Here is a 25759-nt window from a genome sequence, read left to right as displayed (position 1 = left end):
GTCTGTACACCCGTGGCAAGGAGTCTCGGAGCCTGGGTTTTTAAAACACAAGCATATACATGCCCTTACACTACCACTGGCTGCATTGTGTCTATTTGCTGGATAAAGAGAGGACTTTAATCTGCAAGGTTGTCAGGGTATCACCTTTTACAAACACCACATTCACACCAAGTTTTTTAAAGGATGAGAGAGTTTGTAACATGGTGCTGCTACGTTTTAATATTTTTCCTAAGAAAACGTAACTTGCACATTAAAAATGTAGCCCTATTGAAATCCATTACCTCTGCTGAAGAATGGTATGAGTTGTTGCTAACCTGTCTTTGGGGTGAGATTTGTCAGGCAGATGATAAGACGGATCACATAATCTAGTTCATAGAATCATAGAATATCAAGGTTGGAAGGGACCTCAGGAGGTCATCTAGTCCAACCCCCTGCTCAAAGCAGGACCAATCCTCAGACAGATTTTTGCCCCAGACCCCTAAATGGCCCCCTCAAGGATTGAACTCACAACTGTGGGCTTAGCTGGTCAATGCTCAAACCACTGAGCTATCCCTCTTCAAAATGGTCTGAGCAAAAGAAAACTTTGCAGGAGTTTTTACTGGATTTTCTAACGTTGCTTATATGTGAGTGTGTGATGGGATATGTAAACCTGCCTGTGATGGGGTGTGCACCCCACACTGGCCCTGCAAGAGCTGAATTAGGCCAGATGGGCCCAATCTATTAATTAGGCTGCAAACTGGAGCATTTGGGCTGGAGGCAGCTAATTGGAGAATGTCTCACCCGTGCAGGAATGGGGAGGGAGGGGCTATATAAAATAAAGGAAAATGGAAATAGGGGGACTCCTGAGCAAATCTGCAGTCACTGCCTGGGAAGAGGGTTTGGAGGTAGCAGAGATGTGTAGCCTGTAGTTGCTCACTGGGAGAGGGGAGTGGTGAAGCTGACAGAGAAGGAAAGGAGAGCTAAAGGTTAGGACAGGGCTAAGGGAAATGCAGCAAGGTATGGGATGGAACAGACCCTGACTGCTGATTAGAAGGTGCCTGAGCCAGAACATGGAGTAGAGAATGGGCCCAGGTTTCCCAACCAGCCACTGGGGAAGTGCATAGGAAGACTGCCTGAGTCTGTTTGGCAGAAGAGATGTCTTCCTTTCCCCTCCCCCCTCAAAAGGGGAAACCACAATAGTGACCTAGCTGGGGGAGTGAGTCATGATGTGGCCACAGCAACTCCTAGAGTGAGAGAGCAGCTGCACACAGAGGTGGAGGGACGGTTTGCAGCTTTGGGGAGAGGTGTTGAACTGTTCCCCAGAATGGCCAGGAGGAGGTGCCAGACCTGTGGTGAGTAGAGCACCCTGTCACACTGCCACAGCTGAAAAGGAATTAACTGGAGCCTGAAAGCTCTATTAGTACTGCCTGGGAACACCTGGATAGCTCAAGGAGGCCTTGAAGGAAGGAGGTCAGGGCAGCTGGGAGGAGGCCCAGGAGAGATGATGTCTAATGTGCTCTCTGAGTGAGAGAGGGCTGGCTGGCAAGAGCTAGGAAGAGAGGTAAACCTGGAAAATGCAGAGGAAGGATTAGCTCTGCCAGCCAGTGTCCTGAGAACAGGATGAAGGATTCTGAGAACTAGACAGAGAGCCTATAATCAATCACATGCATCACGCTGCTGGGAGTGGTTTAATGGTATTTTGGTTTGTCACTGCTTGGCAGAGAGTCCAGGACTATAGAAAGACTCCAGGAGGAACAGAAGACATTTGAGTTGATTATATGTTATTTACCAGTTGTAGTGGACATTATTTGGGACTTTAAGGACAGTGGTGACCATGGAAGCAGGGGGACACTAGGGGAACCTGGCAAGGTCTCAACACAAGAGACCACCTAAAGGCTGTAAAGGGGAACTCTAGGATGGTGGATCTGTTACACAGTGCTACAGATTTGAACTCCTGCTAACAGGGCACTTGGGTGAAAGAAGTACAGACACACACTTTCCACTACAGACATAGTGTTATGGCCACATATAATTATCTACAACTATATACTTCCTCAAAGCTGTGAAACAAACCAGGATTTGAGCTGATATGTGACAAAGGAAGGAACAGATGAATGGAGTAACCCACGACCAATCCCATGGTGTCCAAGGCAGAATCAATAGGGAGCAAGATTTTAAAACAAGTGACATTCTAGTTTTTCACTCTAGTTGTTCTCGGGGCACTAAGGTTGGACTGGGAAGACAAGCTAACTCCAAAGACTGATATAGCATGGAACTGAAGCCTAAAGATCAAGCAAAAGTTTGTTGGTGTGAATCAACAGAGGGAAAGTTAAAGGATGTTATTAAAGTGAATATATAATGTAATGTGGTGATGGATAAATCAAGTATTGAACAAATGAAGTACAGATGGAAAGAGAAAATACTTTCTGCACAGAGACAAAAGCACAAGAGTTTAAAAATAACCTGTTTTATTTTCAAACTGTAGAGCCTGGAAATAGTGATCAAGAGATAGTGTCTTTGTGACTTGCATTTTAGAACAGCAGATAAATCTGATCTTTTTATTCAGTGCTCTAGATTCTCTCCTGAGTTCTGAACAACTGGGTCTGTTAGTTACAGCTTTTAATAATAATAATTATTAATAATGGAATCAATTTTATTTGTCCCCAATTTTGCCCTAAGCAGGCAATATGAAATAGTGTTATGAAGTGATGTAATAATCACCTGTTTGTGCATGTCCATTATTTGGAGATTCTGCGACAGAGTCTATCTGAAGGGACTGCATCCTTTTCACAAGTTCAGTTGGCCCAGGGTACACTTTCTGTACACAGGAAAAAATATGCAGCACATGAAAGTTTAAGCAAAGGAAGCATCTTTACTGTAGAAACCAAATGCATCCCCACAGCGAGTGGCCAAGTGAACAGCTTGCATACATCTCATGTTCTTTGTTGGTAGAATGCTGGTGGACCACGATCATTGCTTTGCAGGGCTTGCTTACTAGTGAGGCTAAGTTTACAGACAAGCAGTGTCTGCTTTCAAGGAAGGCAGGAATGATTACTATGTAAATACAGGGCATGATTCTCTGATCTGGCCAAGCTGTGCCCTTACTCACATTGACTACTGCCTTAGTCCATGAGCTAATCCCATTGGACTAGACAGTGACTCACTGCACTGCTCCCAACTCAGGTCTGTACCTACAAGTCACAGTCTTATCACATTGTAATCTATAGGATTGCTTGCAGAGTAAGATGCTGCTTAAGGTAAAGGTACCAGAATCATGCCCTATTTTATGTATTTACATGTAGAGCTTAACTGGAAAAAAATAATCCACAGCTATGGCCTTGTTCTGACAACAGTTTATATGTGGGATATGGGGACAGAGAGCTTGGTGAAGATCCTTGGAAGGAATGTTTTAGTGTTTCACTGCACTTTCACCTTTGCAAACCCTTGTCTTCATTTTGCAAGGCCCAAGGAATAATCATCTTTACCCTGGTATTTTGATGTTCCAGCCATACATGCCTTTTTGATGTCCTTACTCAAGTAAAACTTGAAGTCAAGTATCAGAGGGGTAGCCGTGTTAGTCTGAATCTGTAAAAAGCAACAGAGGGTCCTGTGGCACCTTTAAGACTAACAGAAGTACTTCTGTTAGTCTTAAAGGTGCCACAGGACCCTCTGTTGCTTTTTGAAGTCAAGTGCAATTTTACCAGATTAAGGACTTCTGGATTTGACCTTTTGTTCTTACTTGCACTTCTCAGAAAGTCATTAGTCACTGTCTTACCAGGAAGTCTTTTCACAAATTAAAAACCAACAACAATCTCTTCCAGGAAACATATCTTGATCCCAGGTAGTTCAAAACTTCATTTTGGCCTTCTGTTAGGGCCTGATTCTGGCACCCTACTTATGCAACTGTGTATTACCCTGCTCCAGGAAAAGTCCCATTTGTAAAGAGTGCAGCATACTCCACCCTTGTCTTATTTCAAAGAGACTATTTGCAGAGAAAAGTGCTACTCAAAAATCAAACCGTAAAAAGCTACAAAACATATTGGTACAGCTTTGTTACTTAACCATATTCATTTGCTTGTATGTTGCATCCATATCTCCTACCCCTGGTTTGTTTCTGCCTTTAGACTCTCAGCCATTGAGGGCAGGGATTGTCTCTTTTGTGCTTGTGCAGAGCCCAGCACGATTCTGATTGGTAGCACCCAAAAGCCCCATAATATAAAATATTTACTACTCAGAATTAGTATGAGTGGTAGAATCAGTTCCAGAAGAATATTTGTCTGTTTTGTCAACTTTATTTTGCAAAGCTTTGCTATCTTGCCAAAGAATACTGGACACATCTTCAAAGTCACTGCCTGGATTTCCCAAATCAGAAATGTTTTAATTCCCCATCCTGCAATTTCAGGGAGAGGGGAAAGCACCTGACAAAACATGGCTGTGTGGCAGAACAGTGGCACCATGGGGACACTTTCGCTTATTAGTTTAAAATATTGGGAATGCAGTCCTTGTCACCTCCGTATAAGTGGTACTTCCATTTCAGGGTTCAGCCACAGCATCAGGGCCTTAATGTCAGTAGGACTACTACAATGAGTAAATGTTTTCCAGTGTGACTCAGGGCTCCACAATCTGGCCCAAAGCATTTGCCAGGAAGTAACTTGCCTTTTCATTATTATTTCAAATCAGGAAAGCATCCTTCTGCACAATAGTTTGCAAGCTACATCCTATAGGAGGAACAGGGAACCAAGTTACAGCTGAGAGAGGACTCAAAACTTTGAATTTCCTGACTCTCATTTTAATTTAGATTACAGTAATGCTTAGAGGTCTCAACCAGGTTCAGGCCTCTCTGTGCTAGGTATTATGTAAACTGTATGTATTTAAAAACCTCAGCAATAACACTTCATAAACTATGAACCAGATTCTGTCATCTTAACTCATGCTGACTAGTAGCTTGCTGAACAAATAGTCTCTTTTGATTTCCATTAATGTCAATGCAGTAACACCAGTATAAAACTAACGTAAATGTGATTTCAGCAGAATTTCTAATGGAGGAAAGTTCTACTCACTGGCAATCAGAATCTAGCTCACAGGGCTTTTTTACCTGCCACCCATACTCACACTAAGTAGCCCTTTACTCCACAAGCAGACCTATTGGAATCACTGGGAGTGCTTATTGAATATAGCATTACTTAGTGTGAATAAGGGTGTTAGAATCTGGCCCTGTATGTATGTGTGTGTTTTTTACTTACAAGTTACGCTAGGAAGCATCTGGGATGCTACTTACCTTTATCTTTCTCAAGTCATCTTCAACATCTTTTTCTAGTTGCTCACAGTAAAATGGCTTATATTTCTGACTAATTTCTGCAGGAAAGGAAGATTAGGAGAAAGTAGTTTTAAATGGCAAATATAAATGACTGTGCTGCTTAGCTCACTTCCACCAAAACTTTAACCAGTTAGTTACATAAGTTTATAACAGGAGTTGGCTCATAAAAATTAGAGCAATGTTAGCGGGGCTGATTTAGTCTTAAAAAAGAATGTAGTAAGAACATTCTTGAATTCTTGTTCACTTTTAAGTATTGAATACATTCAGTTGCATTGGGCTATTTAATAAACACCTACCTACACAACTGCAAAGCCCGCACAGGCTGTAACTTTACAACAGGTGACTACAAAGACAGTGAGTGACAGCCAGGGTCTTCCAACAGTATTATGCTTTGCTTCCTATGTTCTAAGCTCCTGTAGTGTCTTAACAAGACAAAGATACAATTCTATCAAGCTTTAGGGCCAAACTCTGGTATATAATCACTGGCCTGAGCCAGGGAGCTCTGGATACCACGTGGCACCCACAGCATATGCCCTTTCCATGCAATCAGCTGTGTAATGGACCCCTATTCTTTGAGAGACCCCCTCTAGGGTGCATGGAGGGAGCAGGTTTCTGTGCTCCCTCAAGCACAAGGACTGCAATTTGGGACTGGCCCTTTTGCAGGACATGCAAAAAGAGGGAGAAGCCTTCTCCCTCATCCTCATCCATCCCCTTCATCTCACCTTCATGTGCCATGGGCAGTCAAAATCTGCAAAGCACCTCATATACAAACTATATCCCAAATGGAGTGCCTTGCTCCATGAGCGGTCCCAGACTGGGTCTGCTCATAACAGCTTTATAATACTACTTACCTTCTCTGAGAAGTGTTTTATTATCATTAATCCCATTTTACTGATAGGGAGAAACTAAGGCACAGTACTCGTATAGACCTGATGTACTAGCAGCAGAATATGCAGGTTTGAGAATGGGATAACAAGTAGGCCCTTAACAGGGTACTAAAGAGCTAAAAAAATAAAATGCAGGTGTGCATATTTGTGTGGTGAACTTTTAAACTTATGCACACTGCATACCAAACAGCTGCCTGCAGTATCAGTGCTACTGCCTAGAACCAACACTTTTACATGCAGTAGCTTTTCTTTTTTGTTTTAGTCACCAGTGTACTGAGAGCAAGGAAGAAAGAGCCAGGAAGACACAGCAGGAGCAGCAGTTTTTACCTGCTGAAAAGCTAGAAGCATCATCCCAAATCCACTCAAGCCAATGGAAAGACTCCCATTGACTGGTCCTATTGGAAGAGAATTAGCTAGTTATAGCCAATGGCTAATACATAGCTCAAGATAGTAGCTTGGAGAAAGTTATGTCTGAGACAGTTTTTTAAGCCAAATCTTGGAAGGCTGAATTACTTAGGGCCAGTCCTATGAAGTGGTGAGTGTCTCCCAATATCAGGCTTTTTGTGACATTAAAAAGGAGGGTTACCCTATGATGAAAACAGGGTGATGGATTTTTAGCTGGGGTAAGTTGGCAAAGCTCCACTGTAGTCAATGAAGCTATGACAATGTATATCTACAGAGGATGTGGTCCAGAGTTTATTCAGAATTCAGGTCAGATGATTGGAGGATAGCTAATATGATGCCAATTTTTAAAAAGGGCTCCAGAAGTGATCACGGCAATTACAGGCCAGTAAGCCTGACTTCAGTACCGGGCAAACTATCATAAAGAACAATATTGTCAGACATATAGAGGAACATAATTTGTTGAGGAAGACTCAACATGGTTTTAGTAAAGGGAAATCACGCCTCACCAATCTACTAGAATTCTTTGAGGGGGTCAACAAGCATGTGGACAAAGGAGATCCAGTGGATATAGTGTATTTAGATTTTCAGAAAGCCTTTGACAAGGTCCCTCACCAAAGGCTCTTAAGCAAAATAAGCAGTCATGGGATAAGAGGGAAGGTTCTCTCATGAATTGGTACCTGGTTAAAAAATAGGAAACAAAGGGTAGGAATAAATGGTCAGTTTTCAGAATGGAGAGAGGTAAATAGTGGTGTCCCCCAGGGATCTGTACTGGTCCCAGTCCTATTTAACATATTCATAAATGATTTGGAAAAAGGGGTAAACAGTGAGGTGGCAAAATTTGCAGATGATACAAAACTACTCAAGATAGTTAAGTCCCAGGCAGACTGCGAAGAGCTACAAAAGGATCTCACAAAACGGGGTGACTGGGTAACAAAATGGCAGATGAAATTTAATGTTGATAAATGCAAAGTAATGCACATTGGAAAACATAATCCTAACTATACATATATGATGGGGTCTAAATTAGCTGTTACCACTCAAGAAAGAGATCTTGGAGTCACTGTGGATAGTTCTCTGAAATCATCCGCTCAATGTGCAGCGGCAGTCAAAAAAGCAAACAGAATGTTGGCAATCCTCAAGAAAGGGATAGATAATATCAGAAAATATCATATTGCCTCTATATAAATCTATGGTATGCCCACACCTGGAATACTGCATGCAGATATGGTCACCCCATCTCAAAAAAAGATATATTGGAATTGGAAAAGGTTCAGAAAAGGGCAACAAAAATGATTAGGGGTATAGAACGGCTTCCGTATGAGGAGAGATTAATAAGACTGGGACTTTTCAGCTTGGAAAAGAGGCGACTAAGAGGGGATATGATAGAGGTCTATAAAATCATGAGTGGTATAGAGAAAGTAAATAAGGAAGTGTTATTTACTCCTTCTCATAATACAAGAACAAGGGGCCACCAAATGAAATTAATAGGTAGTAGGTTTAAAACAAACACAAGAAAGTATTTTTTCACGCAACTGACTGTCAACCTCTGGAACTCCTTGCCAGAGGGTGTTGGGAAGGCCAGTACTATAACGGGGTTCAAAAGGGAGCTAGATAGATTCATGGAAGATAGGTCCATCAATGGCTATTAGCCAGGATGGGCAGGAATGGTGTCCCTAGCCTCTGTTTGCCAGAAGCTGGGATTGAGTGACAGGGCATGGATCACTTGATGATAACCTGTCTGTTCATTCCCTTTGGGGCACCTGCCATTGGCCACTGTTGGAGGACAGGATACTGGGTTTGATGGACCTTTGGTCTGACCCCGTATGGCCGTTCTTATGTTCACGGATTTGACTTGTGTGTATGAGGAGATTAATTTTTATTTTGAAAAGAAACCCAAGACACAGAAGCCTGTTACAAACAAAAATCATGACCTTTCTGAAAGGAAGAATTAAGCTCATTTTGCCATATATTTTTTAAAATACTGGATATGTCAAAACAAAAATAATCCTGAAGCAATATTTTACCTGAAAAGGTCGGCCGATTTTCTGGCTCTTGTTGCCAACAGTACTTCATTAAGTCGATAATTTCCTTTGGACAACTGTCTTTAATATCTTCTGTATTTGGCCTGTTCCCATTCATGATGCCAAAGCAAATGTGTGTTTCATTTATAGCATCTGAAAAACAAAATCTCAGATCAGACTCCTAATCACAGGGTTTTGCCACCATGAAAGGTCATCTCCTAAAAACAGCAAAGAAAGTGCCCCATTTAGACCCACAAATCTGCTGGCACATGAAAATGCTTACTCTACGGATCTGACTCTGAAACCCTCACTCGTGATGAGTAGTACTTACTGTGAGTTCCGTTACTTGCATGAGTATTTCCTACTCAACAGGAGTTAGAGTTACGGAATTGAACCCTCTAGGGCCTGATTTTCAGTTGCTTTGTTCAAGTGCTTGGAGTAAAAACAGGGATGTGGCCTCAAAGGCAGTTTTAAGCCATCTTACTGTTCCTGTATTCCAGGGCTGTTCAGGGGCCTAGTTGGCGACCAATATAAGTGAGAGCAGCCCTTAGCCTGCTCCAACTTCTGCTCTGCTTCCCATGGCCATCTGTGCCAGGGGCTGGGAGCAAGTCTGGCAAGTATCCCTTAAGTCAGCTCTCCACCAGCGGAGCAGGCCCACTGCACTGGAAGGATTCTCCTGGGGGTTTCTCTGGCCCCTTCCAGGCCCAGAGTGGCAGAACTTAGCATAACTAAGGAGTAGGTGACCAGTGAGCAAACGCAAGATTAGTGCATATAACAGTCTGAGTATGTCTACATTTCAGAGACTATATCAGCATAACTGTCTGCATAGCTGTAGCAACATAACCCTATAGCGTGGGTGCAGCCTACCTTGACAGAAGTTTTTTCTGTTGCTGTAGGAACACCAACTCCCTGAACAACAATCGCTACATCAATGGAAGAATTCTTCCCTCGACATAGCTGTGTCTACACCCGGGGTTAGGTTGGCATAACTACGTCCGTCAGGGACATAGAGTTTTCACACCCCTAAATTAAGTAGCTGTATTGACCTATCTTGTAAGTACAGACCAGGTCTAAGTACAAATGCTGCAGGTAAAACTTGTGTCTGCCTTTTGAAAATCTGGCCCAGCCAGTATTTAGTATTTTAGTATCTGGTATAAGTTTCAGCACAAATGGGTTTGTAACAGGCAGTTAATGCAGTGTGTAGTGTAGTATAGTCAAGTGGAGTGTAGTATCAACATGGCAAGAGGAGAAGGTTATAATCCCCCAGGTGAAATGTGATTAGTGCAACAGAAGTATATAGAAGGGGAGGAGAGAGAGAAAAACAAAGGTGGTGTTGGTGGGTGTGGAGTGGGGAAGGGAGTTATACAGAACAGGAATTAATAGTGGATACGTATAGTAGCATCTATGACACATGGGGATCCAACAGAAACCAGTCATTTTACTAGTAAACATCCCCAACTAGGGCATTCATTCAGGTTCTAGAGTTTTACTAATCTAGCAAGGCCTAAGTAAAATGGAAAACAACAAGGGTTTAAACTGGAAATGGTTCTCCAAACTTGGAATCAGTCTGTTTGGATTTCAGGAGGATGACAGAGCATCACCACCAATGCCTGGGAGTGAGGTATTTCAGAAACTAACACAAGCTTTATCGTACGTGGCCAGTTAGGAGAAGCACTCCTAACGAGAGGTACTGCTTTCAGCTCTGGAAGCCAGAATTAAAGTGTGACTAAACCTCCAAGTAATATGAGTTTAGCAGTTATTTGTCCACATCATGTAGAACCACCACACAGTTTGTCAGAAATGTCAGTTTCTGCTCAGATGAGATCCAGGATTGCAATAGCAGGGATGATGCAGGTCAGGTGTGAGTGCCACTGGGTGAGTTATGTGGGGAAGCTTGTACTTTGGTGGCCAATCCTAACCTGCTCCAAGCAATGCTCTAAGTTTCCAACACTCACTAACATTCACAGGAAATTCATCAAAGGAAACAAATACAGTATGGAAAAGTAAAATGTGCCTATGTCTGCTATATTGTAACTGAACTGATTTTAAGTGTGTTATGGATGTTACAAACTAGGATTCCACCAAATCTTTGATATATTTTAAGACTGATAAGAGAAGTGGCCTAGTGGTCAAAGCACAGGACTGGGAGTCAGGAATTTCTAAATTCTAATCCCGGCCTTGGACAGTGACTCCTTCCATGGACTTGGACAAGTCACTTAACCCATCTGCCTTAGATTCCCCCCAGGATAACGACAACAACATAGGTGCACTGTGAGGATTAATTAGGCCTTGTCTATACTTGGAAACAGCCCTAATTTAGCAATCAGTGGCCAACAATTGCTGTAGCTGCATCAGTGCTGATCCTTAAGTGTAGGCAAAGGCAAGCCAGGGTTTGTACCAACTGAGATAATCGGGGTTCATTGCTGCTTCAAGTAGGGATAAACTTCAATTAGCTCCATCAATACAAACCTCTACATGTCTTTGTCCACCCTTAGAGGGCAGTTCTGGTGCAGCTGTACCAATTATTGGTCACCAGTTGCAGAATAGGAGCTATTCTTGAGTAGAGACAACTTATTTAATGCTTATAGGACATTTTGAAAATGTTATGTGCTAAGTATTATAAGTCTTAATTTTATAGCTTCCTTAAAGCAAACTCATTTAGCAATACAAGTCTCTCCAAGTGACCTACTTTCATATGGCTCTTTGTTGGCAAAAATTGCCCAGAGCACTATGCCAAAACTGTAAACATCTGACTTCTCCACAGGTTTTGTGTTAACTGAGAGTAAGTGCTCCGGGGCCATATAGAAAAGAGTGCCAGCGGCGCTCCTGGACGCGCTCTTGGAATTGCTCTTGATTTTCCTCTGCCGGCTGGTCTCTTCTTTGGTCAGTCTACTCCAGTTTTTAAAGCAGGCGACGCCAAGATCTGCAATCTGTAAAACAGGTCAAATCAGAGCTACTGAAAATGGAGGATGTGGCTAATAAAGGGGAGAGATGGAGCAAATTGTTTCACATATTACTCAAAGTTTGTTAAATATGAGGGAATATTTATTGAAATGACGACTTATCTGAAAACTCAAACTCTTCAATAAGTATAACCAAAGAGGGCCAATTAAATCATATTTTAAAGATCTCTGTGAATTTGTTGCCTGAATCAAATATTGTTGCCAACTGAGACACATTGAATTTGAACATGTTGAGACACTGTTATAGCCCAACCATGTTATAACACAACGTGGCTTTGCTTATATGGATGAGACCAAACTGGGTTAAAATCATGTTAGAGAATGGAAGTTCAGGGTGAAATTCATCCCAGTGGAGGAGGTCAACACAGATACACAGTGGCTAAGATTAGGATAGGCCTGGATGGGGAATTAACCAATTCCATCCCAATTATAAAGGGGTTTCGACAACGCTGTCTCTTAGCCCCTTTTCTTTTTAACTTTTATATCAATGATGTTTTAGCATTAAAAGGGCATCAGTATTTGCGCCCCCACAATTATGAATCACTTTGTCTTATTCTATGCCGACAACATGGTTCTATCTCAAACACCATTGGGACTGAAGCGTTTTAAACTCATTTGGTTTATACTGTCAACGGGAGGGCCTCTTGATAGATTATTTGAAAACTAAAGTAACTGTCTTTAGTCAGAGACAGAGGTTTCATAAATGGAAGATCAATGGGCAGTGTATTGAACAAGTTAGCTCTTTCTCCTATCTGGGTATCTGATTCACACAAAATTGTTTGTGGGATAAACATATTGCGGTAACAAAAGAAGGCCTCAAATTCAATGCAAGCTGTGTTACATATTTCCTGGACTCCTGGGGGCCACTTAATTGCACCAGTCTTTAAGAGTATTTTGAGACTTGGATTTTGTATGGCGCTTGGATTTTATATGGCACAGAAATATGGGGATGGAATGATCCCCACTGCCCCCGGGACTGGAAGTGATTCAGAACAAATTTCTCAGGAGGATTCTTGGTCTCCCAAATAATACCCCAGCTGCTCTTAGAGCTGAGACAGGTATGAACTCTATTCTGTCCAAAGTGCAATATAGGAAAATTAATTTTTGGCTTTGCATTCATAGCATGCACCCATAGCATTTGTCAAGGTTAGACTTAGCAGAACGGCTCAGTAGGACTTTTTCACATAAATTTGCATTCTCTAGGTTTCTCGGAATTGGAAATAATTAGATTTAAGTTTTAAAATGTGAAATCCATAATCTGGTCGAGAACAGAAGATATTAATAAGCAAATATATATGGTAGTGATTTCTATTTCAAATAGGTCACCTTGGTTCCTCCATGTTAAAAAGACTCCTGGGTATGCCAGATATTGAGAGAGTTGTGTAATAACTTGCTAAGGAGGGCCATGAGAGTTCTCCATTTTCAATCAATGAAGACCGCGTACTTAGAAAGCCGATATACTGGCACCGAGAAATGTAACCACCTCTGTCCATGAGGCTTCGGGCATTATTTATTACATTATAACCTGTATTGCCACTTGAGGTCAAAATGGCTCTCCGTGTTTTTGTCCCAGATGCCTTTTTTTATGCCCTCTCAGATTAGGAACTGTTAAGAACTGACAATGTACTGTGATCCGAGCAGTTGCTCTATTTGCATGAGCAGCTACTAAAATAAGGAAAAGGCAAGTGATACGGTGATCATATATGGTTTAACGGTGTATGTCCTTTTTAATTTTTATTTATAAGTATTTTAACGTTTTATAATTTTAGATTTTCAGTTTCATTGTAATACTTTGGGGATTTTTGTTAGCCCTAGGTGAATAAATTCATCACGGATAAGTCGCTATTAATAAACGTTGTGTCCCCTAGACTTCCTTTAGCTCCCTAGTAGGCCAAATTCAGAAGTGATGTATAACATGTATGGGTGAGTATAAGTTACATGTTGGTAAGGAGGTGTATGCATGTTGTGGGAGACTTATACCAAACCAGACTCTATCTAACTTCCTTAGGCCCAATCTTCTCTAGAACACTGGTTTGTCCTTACAGATGTTAGCAGTGTTGGGGGACCTTGTGCAGACTGGTCACCAGCTGTTGCTTTAACCACCATGTTAACCCAACCTGCTCAGAGCAAGTCTGACTCATCTCTAAATTTGGCCTCAGAGCTTTAATGGGGTTCTGTAACATGGTTATGAGCACTTGGTTTGGTTCCATCCATGTAAACAAGACCAAATATTAAGATTAGTTATCCAGTTACATATGCAGTATTGATGGGGACTTAATCATTTGGTGTCTCTGCAGTTAGCTTCTCTTATCCTCTCTGCAGGATGCTCCAAAGTTGTTGTTTTTTCATTTGCTGTTAGCTCAGACTTGTCATGTCACATGAGCTAATGACAAGTGACATATATCAAGCAACAGAGCTTTCCTTACAAGGGGCTCATTAAATAACTGCAAGTAACGACAGGGGAGACTGTTTCAGTAGTTCATCTTCACAGGACATATGTCCACAGAACAAAAGACATGGGCTGCTGCAGATCCTACTCAGATTTACTCAGCAGCAGGCACCGTGAATAGAGGATTTGATTCAAAGCACCTGAAGTCAGTACAAAAACTTCAGTTGACTTCAATGGGCTTTGGATCAGGCCCACAAAACACTTCTGTGAAAGTCTGTGTCACTGCTTTTCTTCTGTAGCTGCTGGCTGACATCTAAAAGTAAGGAAGAGAGGGAAAGATGCACACAAAAAATTAAAAGGTTAAAAAAGGAAAACGCAGGAAGAGGGAAAGCGCAGGAAGAGAAAACACAGATGAGATAGGAACAAAGGTGTGATATTTGCCATAAAGCAGTTTGATGTGCTGTTCTGGTATTTCTATTTTTTCCCCTCAAGTTGTGTTTGTTGAGGTTTGTCTAAAATTAATAACTTGTAAATAAATTAATGAATAAAATAACCAAGTGAGCAAAGCCAGTATTTTCTCTCTACTTTCCATCCCATATACTTTTGGCAGAGACAGATAATGAACATTTCAGGATCAGCTTGTAGGTGGGCCACCACATTTTAAAGATGGGCTACTAAAATTTGATTTTTGACAGCCCACTGGACTACTAGGTTATTAATCCTTGATAAACTCCAGCCTATATAGCAGGAGCCGCACTCTATGGCCCAAATCACAAGTGTTCTGTGTTTAAATTCTAACAGTACCTTAATGTGAAAGTTATCGTCTACAAGGATGTTTTCTGGTTTCAAGTCTTTGTGTACCAAACTCTGCTCATTTAAATAAAGCATTCCTTCAATGATCTCCAAGATGAACCGCCCTTTCACAGACAAGGGAATAGTGGACTAAAATAAAGAACAGGAAATACAAATTATCAAAACTATTGCATAGTACATCATAAAATGAAACAAATGGCCTTTAAAAGGCTCCCCCTCTCAGCCTTCCACAGTATCTTTGCTCAAAGTGGGAATTAAAAATCACTGAAGTCCTTCTTGGACCTAGATTCCACTCAATTGCACCAGAGTAAATCTGGAGTAACTCCATATTTACACTGGTGGAACTGAGATCAGACACAGGCCCTCTATGATTACTCCTCAGCGGGTCTCAACAGATGCATCCGCACAACTCTCATAGATTTCAGTGGGAAATGAACGCATGTACCTGAGGGCAGAATTTGGCCCAATGATTAAAAGACTCGAATGAGTCTGTCAAAGGCTACTGCTACGTTAGATCCAAGATCTAACTCACTGGGGTTAAAGGCTGCCCTACTTACACACAGTGTAAATTAAAGGGGACAGCAGGGGGTCTGAGAGTGGTTGTGGGAAAGACTATTTTACCGAGCAGCATGGTACCAGAGCAACATTTCGGGTATTCTGCTGCCAGTACTCAAGCCCACTACTAGTAACAACTAGGACTTTGTGCACCACTATATGGATAAGCCAGAGGGATAGTAGGCCTTTGGATGCACAGAATGGCAGATTCATTAGCCATTCCCAGGCACCTTTCCAACCCCCTCCACCTGCCATGGAGAAAGACATCCTAGAGTGCACAGGGTGTAAATAACCTTTCAATCTCCTGTCCCTTCTGCTGGTTTTAGAATCTGCTGTACCTGTAGAGGCAGAGGCTGCATTTGGCCCTACAGCAGGGAAAAGGGGATCAGAAATTGAAGATTCTATGCATAGTTATTTCCTTTGGCAACAAAAACCACATCCTGTCCTTTTCACAGTTCTTATCAACCCTGATTGGAAAGTTTGCTTTCACTTCCCCTTATGAATAAGGTATAAACAACATTTCACCCGTAACCTTCCTAAACCAAAGCTTACACGAAGCAAATCACTGATTATTTTTTTCTGCCAAATAAAAGCATAAAGTAAAATCTCTAAAAAGACCAGAAAAACCACTAAGTGATTTTTAAGATATACAGCAGTATCAGCTTCCTGCAATAATAACTGATGAATGCATGTAGGAGAGATTATTTACTTCACTACTCACTGTTTTTAGTACTTTCATCAAGTTTCCCTTGTGCACATACTCCATCACCAGAGAGTAGTTCCCATCTTCCAGAATGATGCCTAGTAATTTCACCACCCGATCATGACTTAGTTTGCGCATAATTTTGCCTTCTTCAAGAAGGGAAGCATTATATCTGTGAAATGGAAACTACAGGATTACATTGTGTACAGGTATCAGACTGGTAAGAGCATAGTAAGGCATAAATATCCTGTTGACTCATAGTGAAAGTGATGGCCAGAAAAGTAAGTCCATCTTCATGACTTCTTTAAGGTGGGCCAGGTCTTCAGCTGGTTTAAATCCACTGAATTCTGTTTATACTATCTGAGCCTCTAGCCTAGTAACTTTTATATCTGTTCCCAACTTAACTAGTCTGTTCACATACTCTTAATTTAGGGCCTGATTTTTAGTAAGTGTGCAGGTATACATGCTTTGTGTATGCAGTGCTGGATGGGTGTATGCAGGTCCCTGACTTGCATGTATCTAGCCTGCTTACAAACTTGATGAAAATTAGGCCTTCAATAACTTTTTTTTCTGAATTTTGGAAAATGGTTTACATTATATTTGAGGACATGGCTATTAATTGGCTTAATTTATTACAGACACAGTAAGATACCAAACACAGACTACTTCTCTATAGCTGCCTTCTCTATAGCTAAAAATATAATAATGTAGTTAGAATTTCAAAGCAAGTTAATCTTTTAAAATTGCATTTTCCAAAGTGCTCTATGCACTCTCCTGTGGGGATAAAGAACTAGCCAGGGGAAGGGGAGACACAGATAGACCTCACAATTGTTCTATAGAATCTCTACTTTCATTTAAAAAAACATTAGCCTCTAGCTGTTGTGGGTTTGAATGAAACTTTCAAATCATGACCCAAGTGTAACTGATGCAGTTATATCTGCCGGAGTTTGCAGACAGTCTGAAACAATAAATCTGAAAGGTATGAACATCTCAGTGGGCACTAACTCAGATGCCAATGAATATACTTTGTAAGTCATTGCTTAATATAAAAAATTAAGAAGGCAGTTAGAAATACAATCTAACTTCATAACATTATAAAATCGGGGTAGGCTTTTAGCAATAGATGGTGGAGCTGACGAAGGCACAATTAGTTTCATATTCCCACAGGGGGCTCAGTTTTCAAAAGTTTGTGAAACACTGTCCTATTGGTTGAAGGATCCATAAGTGAGATGCCTAAAACACACAGGGAAAGAGGGAGTCACAGAGAAAGAGAAAGAGAAGGGCTTTGGATAGTTAGTGCAGGAACTTGAATGGAGGGACGTAGGGCTTGGCCACCAACTTGTGTCAGTATAACTATGTCGTGCCACACCCCTGAGTGACACAATTACTGTACACTGACCTAAACCCCAATGTAGACAGTGCTATGCCAACAGGAGGGCTTCTCCTGTCGACCTAGCTACCGTGCCTCAGGGAGGTGGAGTACCTATGCTGATGGGAATAAGCACTACAGCAGCGCAGCTCCACCAGGGCCGCTGCAGTGCTGTAAGTGTAGACAAGGCCTAGGACTCTTTAGTAAAGTGCTAGTATTCCGGGACTGACTTAAAAGCTAATTTCAGACAGGATTTATTACAGAGGGATCATCCAACCATGGCTGTGGACAGTGTTTAATTTGTAATGAAAGAGCTGCACAAATTAAGCAGTAGTTGGGTGGCCGGAGAGCGGCGGTGGCTGCTGGCTGGCCTCCCAGCTCTGAAGGCAGCACTGCCGCAGCAGCAGCACAGAAGTAAGGGTGGCATGGTATGGATATTGCCACCCTTACTTCTGCGCTGCTGCTGGTGCCAGCACAGCCTTCAAAACTGGGTGGCCAGAGAGCAGTGGCTTCTGCCTGGGAACCCAGAGGTGCCAGCGCTATGAACTGCCATGCCTAGAGGTGCCAGGACTTAGCCCCAGCAAGCCCAGGCACAAATTAAGCACTGGCTGTGGATACTGGATGTTCATAACCCTCGTTATTATGGATTAATGGCTTGCAACACTGATTGTCGAAAGCCACATTCTGCTTGGTCAGCTGGTGATCTGCATCATCACTCAAGAGCGCACAGCTAGGAGCTCATCGAGGATTGTTTAAAAAAAAAAAAAAACCCCGTAAGCATTGTGTAAAATGGGGAATAGTCAAGTTAGTGAGAAGAAAAAGAATTGTGGCCATAGTGCAAGAGGAAGTAGCAGCTTCCCTGTAGTATGTTGTGTGCTAGCACTCTCCCAGGCTGTGATTCAAAGGGAAACTGCCCCTTCCCAGTCTTGAGTGTCACTCTACAGCAATACAGAAGAGGCTGGGCTGCTTTCAGCTGCTCTAGGCTCAATTAGGAGCTTTTTTAAGGCTTCTGATCAACATTTTAAGTAAAAATAAACTTAAGGATTTGAGATAGAGGAGGAGAGAAAAACAGTAAAGGCAGCCAGAAGGTAGGGGAGAAAAGCGTTGCGGGCAGCAGTCTGTGGACTATCAGAGTCTCTTCATTCACTTCCCGCTCTTAAAACTAACCTGGGAACTGTTCCATAGTCTCAGTTCAGTTTTTATACCGAATTAGAAGAATGTGGGTATTTGTGTCCTTCTAGTGGTTGGTCCACATAAGAGGTTTACAACTCTACTACTGCTCCCAGCTAATGGACTTAGAGCCTGACCCAAAGTTAATGGAGTCTTTGCATTAAATGCAGAGGACTTGACTTCAAGCTGTTAGTCCTGCAGTTCAAAGGACAGAGGCTCCCGCTCGTCATGGTGTAGTGCTGGGGTTCAAACCTGGCTGTTGGCCCGGGCAGCATTAGTTAAAATAACAGAAATTGTTTTCCTGCTACTCCTAACTGGACATTTCCAGTTAAGTGCCTGATTGTGTTTTTCATTTACATGCTTAAAAAAAAGTGCCACCCAGTTGAGTTTTTGCTTTCATTTAGGCACACAAGAATTTATTTGCTTTTAAGGACCCCATGTGGAAATAGTTAAATTCCCAGGTAATGGAGAACTTCATTATAAAGATGAGGCAATGCTTTAGAAAGGTCAGCTTTGGAGAAAAAATAAAAACCTTAGCGGAAAGTTCTACTGGTGCCTGCAATATCCACATACAACATCTTTCTTCCAAAGATTTTAAATGCTATATAGTCTCTCTCTTCATCTGTAGCAAATTGCTTCACAAAGGAGATCAGTATCATCATCCCCATTTTACAAATGGGGAAACTGAGGCACTGAGCAGGGAAATGATTCACCCACAGTCACACAGGATAGCTGTGGCAAAGCAGGGACTTGAATCCAAGTCCAAGTTCAGTGCTCTATCTATTAGGCAACACTGCCTCCCTTTAAAATAAAGTAAAAATGCTTTACAACAATCAACGAGGCAAGAAGTGCAATACAGGGATCACAGCAACTGCCACTGGGGTGGAACACAGCAATGCTGCACATAGAGATAGTACATAATAGTTCAGGACAGCTAGTGAAAATGAATTCTCTGCACAGTCCATGTAATATTTCACTAATGAAATGCAATTTGCTAATAACAGATTCCACCCACATAATCACCATAAATCACTCTTAGTCCTAATGTAGAACACATTCTCCATCATCTGCAGTTTGGCGAGTTCACTATACAGCTATGTGCTGCACACGTTATATCCATCCTGAAAATATTCTCTGCACCGAATTGCCATTTATCCTAAGATCTCTTTACACTACTTCGGCAGCGTAAAATGGCCTCAAAATGGGTGTACAGGTAAGGCCCCTTTACACTGTCACAGTGATGTAAAGGGGCCTTAGCGTAAATGAGAATCAAGCCCCCTCTCTCCAACTTACTCTGTGCGCTGGGGTCCCGTATACACTGTTTTTAATACCACAAGCCCATATTTCTTGTGATAACATAAAGAAACCATTCCAAATCCTCCAGCATCTAGTTCTTCCTTCTGCAGCAAGTCCTGCGTGTTCATGTGAATATCTTCCAGCGACATCTTTGTAGCCTCCAAGAGTTTAGGGTTTACAAAAATACAATACTCCTGGATCTGTAACATGAAGAGAGAAGACAAAGAAAGTGTCATCATCCAACATTCATGTCACAGTAAATGAAGATCTAGTTATGCAGGTAAGCCCAGATCCTCAAAGGTACAGCATTTCGATGCCTAACATCCCCTGAAATAAATGGAAGTTAAGTGCCTAAATACCTTTGAGGATCTCGGCCCTGGGGCACTGTGTACCTCAAAGAAACACCCTGGAACCCCTGTATTTACCATTGTCATATAATTATATGTTTTGTACAAAGTATGCCTGTGAGGTATCATTTTAAAAGCCTTGATCTGTTGGACATTAATATCCTGTTGGATTGTATGTGCTATCATTGTATGGGAAGTTATGAATTTTTGCTGTGTGTGTCATACCGAAATACGTTGTGAGGCTGGGAACACCCACAACCGGCCTTTCAGATACAACAATGGAGTAGCCAGACATGCTGAAAGGTCCATTAAAGAGAATCCACTATCCCAGGAACTGTACACAATGGAGACTTCTCAGAGGTAGCACTTAAGACAATGCAGAATGCTTGACTAATGGAGGCAGACACCCATGTCACAAGCAAGCTGGAAGAAACTATAAAGAGGGGAAGTGACATCATGACTCGGTCTCACCCTTCCACAACTCAACACCTGGAAACATGTCAGGTGGACAAAAACTTTGAAAAAGGGGATGGGGGGCCCAGGAGGAGAGTTCCAGCCTGTGTATTGAAGATCTGTGACCTGTTTGTACCATCTATCAGGGTGAGATACTGCTTGATTCAAATCCTGTTTACTTTATAGAACTGATTGCAAATCTCCTTTTATTTCTTAGGTAAGCAACTTTGATCTCTACACTTACTACTTATAATCATTTAAAATCTCTCTTTCTGTAGTTAATAAATCTGTTTTATATTTTACCTAAAACAGTGTGTTTTGATTGAAGTGCTTGGGAAATCTCAGCTCAGTTTACAAAGACTAGTTTGTGTCCTCTCCATATTGAGGGAGGAGCGGACTGGGTAATGAATTTACACTAGTCAGGCTTCTGACTAGGGCAAGACGGTACAGTTTTGGGGTGCCGAGCTGGGGGGATTTGGCTGGAGCCTCTCTATTGTTATATTCATGAGTGGCTGAGAGAAGCATTCATGTAACTCAGTTGGGTGTGTACCTGCCTGTGGATGTCTGTATAAGAACAGTACCTGTCAGAAGTTTGTAGCTTGTCAAAGCATCACATTGTGAGAGGGATACCCCAAGTTGGTGGGACAAGAGGGCTCAGCGGTCCCACAGTTCAGGCTGCACCCTGGGAACCCTGTCACAGGAACATAGTATCTTGTTTATTTATCAGCATCACAAAATGATAGGTAAGTGGGCCCAACTCAGAGCTGATTCAGGTTGCCTGGTGTCCGGTTTTCAACCAGAACACCTGGTCAAAAAGGGACCCTCCCAGCCCAGTGAAAATGAGCGAGTCGCTGGGGGGGGGGGGGGGGGAGGGAAGGAGAGCGAGCGATGGAGGGTGGAGTGAGCAGGGTGGGCCCTTGAAGGAGTGGGGCAAGGGTGTTTGGTTTTGTCTGATTAGAAAGTTGGCAACCAAGTAGCATCTCATAGAATCAGGTCCAAAAAATCACAAGTGGTAGTTTATGGTGAGTTACTATCACTCTAACATTTAGATCATAATAGTATTTTGTTCTTCTACTGGAGGATCTCAATGCACTGTACAAACATTGATTAATTAGTTCTCAGCTTGTAATGTACAGCAGTTTAGTATTATTACCCCTATTTATAGAGGAGAATATTGAAGAGCAGAGAAGTTAAGGACCAGATTTTCAAAGGTATTTAGGCACCTAAAGATACAGATAGAAACAGTGGGATTTTCAAAAATGCCTAGCGCCTAATCAATGGGACTACTTGTGGAATAAGGTACTACTCAATGTGAGTAAAGGTGGCAGAATTGCACTGTTTCTTATTGCTCCTTCACACCCCGCAGATCACCAGTCCCAGGGCCTCAGGATCCTGCCTTAACACACTCATGAATTATGAACTAACATTCTGTAAACAGTGCAAACCCTCAACAGAGATTGTGGTTTGTTAAGCACAGAAGAAAGTTTCTCTTCTCACAGTATAACAAGGTGTGCTGGCTCTCTAAGACATGCTAAGAGTCAGCCCTACCCCAGTTTCAATCTAGAATGGCTGGAATTCTGAGAAATGTAGTCTCAGGTTGATAGGAGTTAGAGGCGGTCAGAGGAAGGCTGTCAGAGGGTGCTAGGGAATATAAGTAGCCCCTTTCCCTGAGAACAAAGGGAGAGTATGACAGGAGCAAGACTTCTTGTGAGGATCCCTGCATACACCATAAAGAAAGTCACAGAGTTGTTTGTCTCTTTAGTCTAACAATCTGAGAAAAGCCTGAAAAAGCCAGTTAAGAGCTGATGAAAAGGCCTGAAAAGGCAGCTGAGTAAAAGTGTACCTTATGACCTCATTTTCACTATGGGGAAAAAAAAAAGGTGCGTGCTCTTATTTGCGCTAGCTAACTTGAGTTAACTAAGAAGAGGTAAAATCCTAGTGAAGACAAGGCAGTTTACAATTTTCACATTAAACTTTAACTCGACCTGCTAACTTGTGTGGAAACTACAAACTGTCTTGTCCTCACTAGGATTTTACCTAACTTGAGTTAGGAACACACCTATTTTTCTTTTTTGTAATGAAGACAAGACTTAAGAGACTACCTGGGTTTGTGCTAGGTTGCTTTCTTCTCCCTCAAACCCTGGCCAGGGGCTTAATTAATAGGTTTGGATGATTATAATAGCCCAAGTACACAGACCTGGGAACAGGGTATTGTTGTCAAGGGTTGGCTGCTAGCAGCTGCAGCAGATTAGCCCTTTAAGGCAGCAGGAAACTAACTGCATTAAGGAGTGGAAGAAGTGAGTGGGTGTCTAGAATGTGGCTAAACAAACTGTGAATGCTGACAATGCTGGCCTGTGGTTATCTGGCCTTTAAACTAGGGGAAAGAGAAGAAGGGAGAGTGTGTTGCTACACCTAGTGCCTGCTCTTCTGTCAAAGGACTTATGCTTGAACTCATCATTCCCTGAGGGCCCACCAGCGGGGTGCTGCTGGATTGACATGGAATCCTGAGGGAGAGCCTATGGCCCAAGAAGAGAAGATAGAATGTATCTACATCAGATTCTTCTCTTATCACTTATCACTACTTTGAAGGAATATAGTTCTAGTTAGTTGGAGAGCTATCCTACAAGCAAGGAAACTTGGGCAATGGCTGCATTCACATGGACGGAAGGTAAGCCCCTGCCATACGTGGCCATCAGTTTTGGTATATGGGCCAGGCTATATGGCAGTGGTTCTCAAACTTCTGTACCGGTGACCCCTTTCACATAGCAATCCTCTGTGTGCTGCCCCTCCCCCCAAATATATAAAAAAGTGTTTTTAATTTATAACACCATAATAAATGCTCAAGGCAAAGCGGGGTTTGGGGTGGAGGCTGACAGCTCATGATCCCCTATGTAATAACCTTGTCACCCCCAAGGGGTCCTGACCCCCAGTTTGAGAACCCCTGCTATATGGTATGCATGTCATTGATCGCATAAGGGAGCTGTGAGGCTTAACTAAACTTGTAAAAACACTTTAAGATCCTTAAATAAAAGGTCCTGCTATATGAAGACAAAGTATTTGTATTGTATATTTCTGACACCTAAAACTATCAAATGATCCATCTTTTCATACTCTAGCTCAGGGGTAGGCAACCTAAGGCAAATAAAAAGAATCCAATATTAACTTTCTAAAATCATTTCTTTTGGGGGGCAGGGAGCGGGAGGCTAGCCCTGACTCATGCCTTTTGAACATTTAATGTTGGCAATATTGTGTCTCAGTTCCCCATGTATGAAATGGAATGAACATTGCTGCCCTACCACATTCAGGTGTTGGAAGGCAAACTTTTGGAAGTCAGATGTAATATCATTTTAAAGTTTTACTTCAAAGAATGCAATGGGAGGAAAATAGCAAAGTGTGTAGCTTAGAAAAACAACATCACCACCCCGAGAAAACTGGAATCCTTTCACTGAAATGAAAGAAATGCCATGTAACATGTGACTAAATGCAGTTTAAAATCTATGAACCCATAACATTAAGATCCTAACTGAGTGACAATATATGGGTAGACCTAAAAATACAGTTTTAAACACAAACACTATTCACGGTCTTGTATTACCAAGAAACGAATTCATGCCCTCAGGGTCCTCTTTTTTTTTTTTTCCTTCTTCTTCTTCTTCTTCAGCAGAACAATTAATACTTAACGTGGTGCAGGGAATGCAGTTCCCTGTGCCATTTCATAGCCTGACTTTCAAAATGCATGTACACAACTGCACACCTACTGTAACTTACCTCTCTAAATCAGGCATTTGCACATGCAATTGGTCAAGAATATATCTAACTAGTCATTTCTCATCTACATAACCAGTATGCACATGCAAGAACTGCATGTACATTTTTGAAAATCAGGCCTTTAAAACTACACCAATTCTGTTGAAATTTGGAATTACTGTTCTATTAAGTAATGTAAAACTTCCTGAGTGAAGACAGGTTTCAGAGTGGTAGCCGCGTTGGTCTGTATCAGCAAAAAGAACGAGGAGTACTTGTCTAAGGTGTACTCACAAGTACTCCTTGTTCTTTTTGAGTGAAGACAGTTTTTACCCCAAATTGCTTACAATCGAAGGCCCTGATCCTGTCCCAAATCACTTATGAATGTAAGTAATTGCAGGTCAGCAAATAGTCACTTTGATAAAATAGAACACTGGGCATATATTTTCTAATATGTAACTGTTTCAATATTAACAATCCTAAATGTTGGAACAGGACTTGTATGAAATTGTAAGAGTGAAATACACATTGGTTGAGGGCCAACACCAACTAGGGACCAAATTCTGCAAAGTGCTGAGGACTTCTTGCAATGGGAGTCCAGGGTACTCAGTGTCTCGTGGAAGATACTTAGCACCTTTTGGGATTATACGCACATGCTCCGATTCTAAAAGGTATGTGGACACCTAATTCCCATTGATTTCAATAGGAGTTAGACACCTAAATGTCTTTTTGAGGATGTGGATTTAAATTAGACTTTTGCCTCTTTTGCCAGCATCTAGATGTGAATGAATTTCAGCCCAAGGAAGCAAAATTCCATGAGAAACAAATGAGTTACATTAAAAGCCCCAATGCTACAACACTTCATAAAGTGGACATGCAAGTTATACATTTAGGTGTCGCTGCACAAGGAGTAACGCTGCATAACTGTAAGATTATTTTTCTGTAAACCCAGTTCCTTGTTTTACAACTCAGTATAGTTGTCCTCCTCTGGCAGTCTGAACTTTACTTCTTATCTCCTCCCCACCCCAGATGACGTGCACAATATCCTCCTCAGAGGGATTCTCGCTGGTGCTATGGTCAGTGGTGAGTGATCTCTTTTTACTAGCTTCAGAGTAGCAGCCGTGTTAGTCTGTATCCGCAAAAAGAACAGGAGTACTTGTGGCACCTTAGAGACGAACAAATTTATTAGAGCATAAGCTTTCGTGGGCTACAGCCCACTTCTTCAGCTGCATATAGAGTGAAACATTTTTTATATATATATATATACACACACACACACACACACACACACACACACACACACACACATACAGAGAGCATGAACAGGTGGGAGTTGTCTTACCAACTC

At 41.8% G+C, this 25759-nt stretch overlaps 1 protein-coding gene across 1 annotated transcript in view; it reads right to left on the bottom strand.

Moving 5' to 3' along the window:
* Positions 1-20065, bottom strand: part of LOC113407932 (receptor-interacting serine/threonine-protein kinase 1-like) — a 28781-nt gene extending 8716 nt beyond the window's left edge. Inside the window, exons 1-7 of the mRNA XM_026658929.1 lie at positions 19865-20065; positions 16051-16204; positions 14766-14903; positions 11299-11539; positions 8613-8762; positions 5258-5334; positions 2701-2797 (exon numbers count right to left, since the gene is read on the bottom strand). Of these exons, the coding sequence (XP_026514714.1) occupies positions 2701-2797; positions 5258-5334; positions 8613-8762; positions 11299-11539; positions 14766-14903; positions 16051-16204; positions 19865-20016 (1009 nt within the window). The 5' untranslated portion in view covers positions 20017-20065. The remainder of the gene's footprint in view (positions 1-2700; positions 2798-5257; positions 5335-8612; positions 8763-11298; positions 11540-14765; positions 14904-16050; positions 16205-19864) is intronic.
* Positions 20066-25759: the final 5694 nt, after the last annotated feature.

Source organism: Terrapene carolina, unplaced genomic scaffold, assembly GCF_002925995.2.
Source record: "Terrapene carolina triunguis isolate 2854851 unplaced genomic scaffold, T_m_triunguis-2.0 Scaffold57, whole genome shotgun sequence".
Lineage (NCBI taxonomy): Eukaryota > Metazoa > Chordata > Testudines > Emydidae > Terrapene > Terrapene triunguis.
The sequence above is the reverse complement of the archived record's forward strand: the minus strand, read 5'-3'. Positions and strand labels throughout refer to the sequence as shown.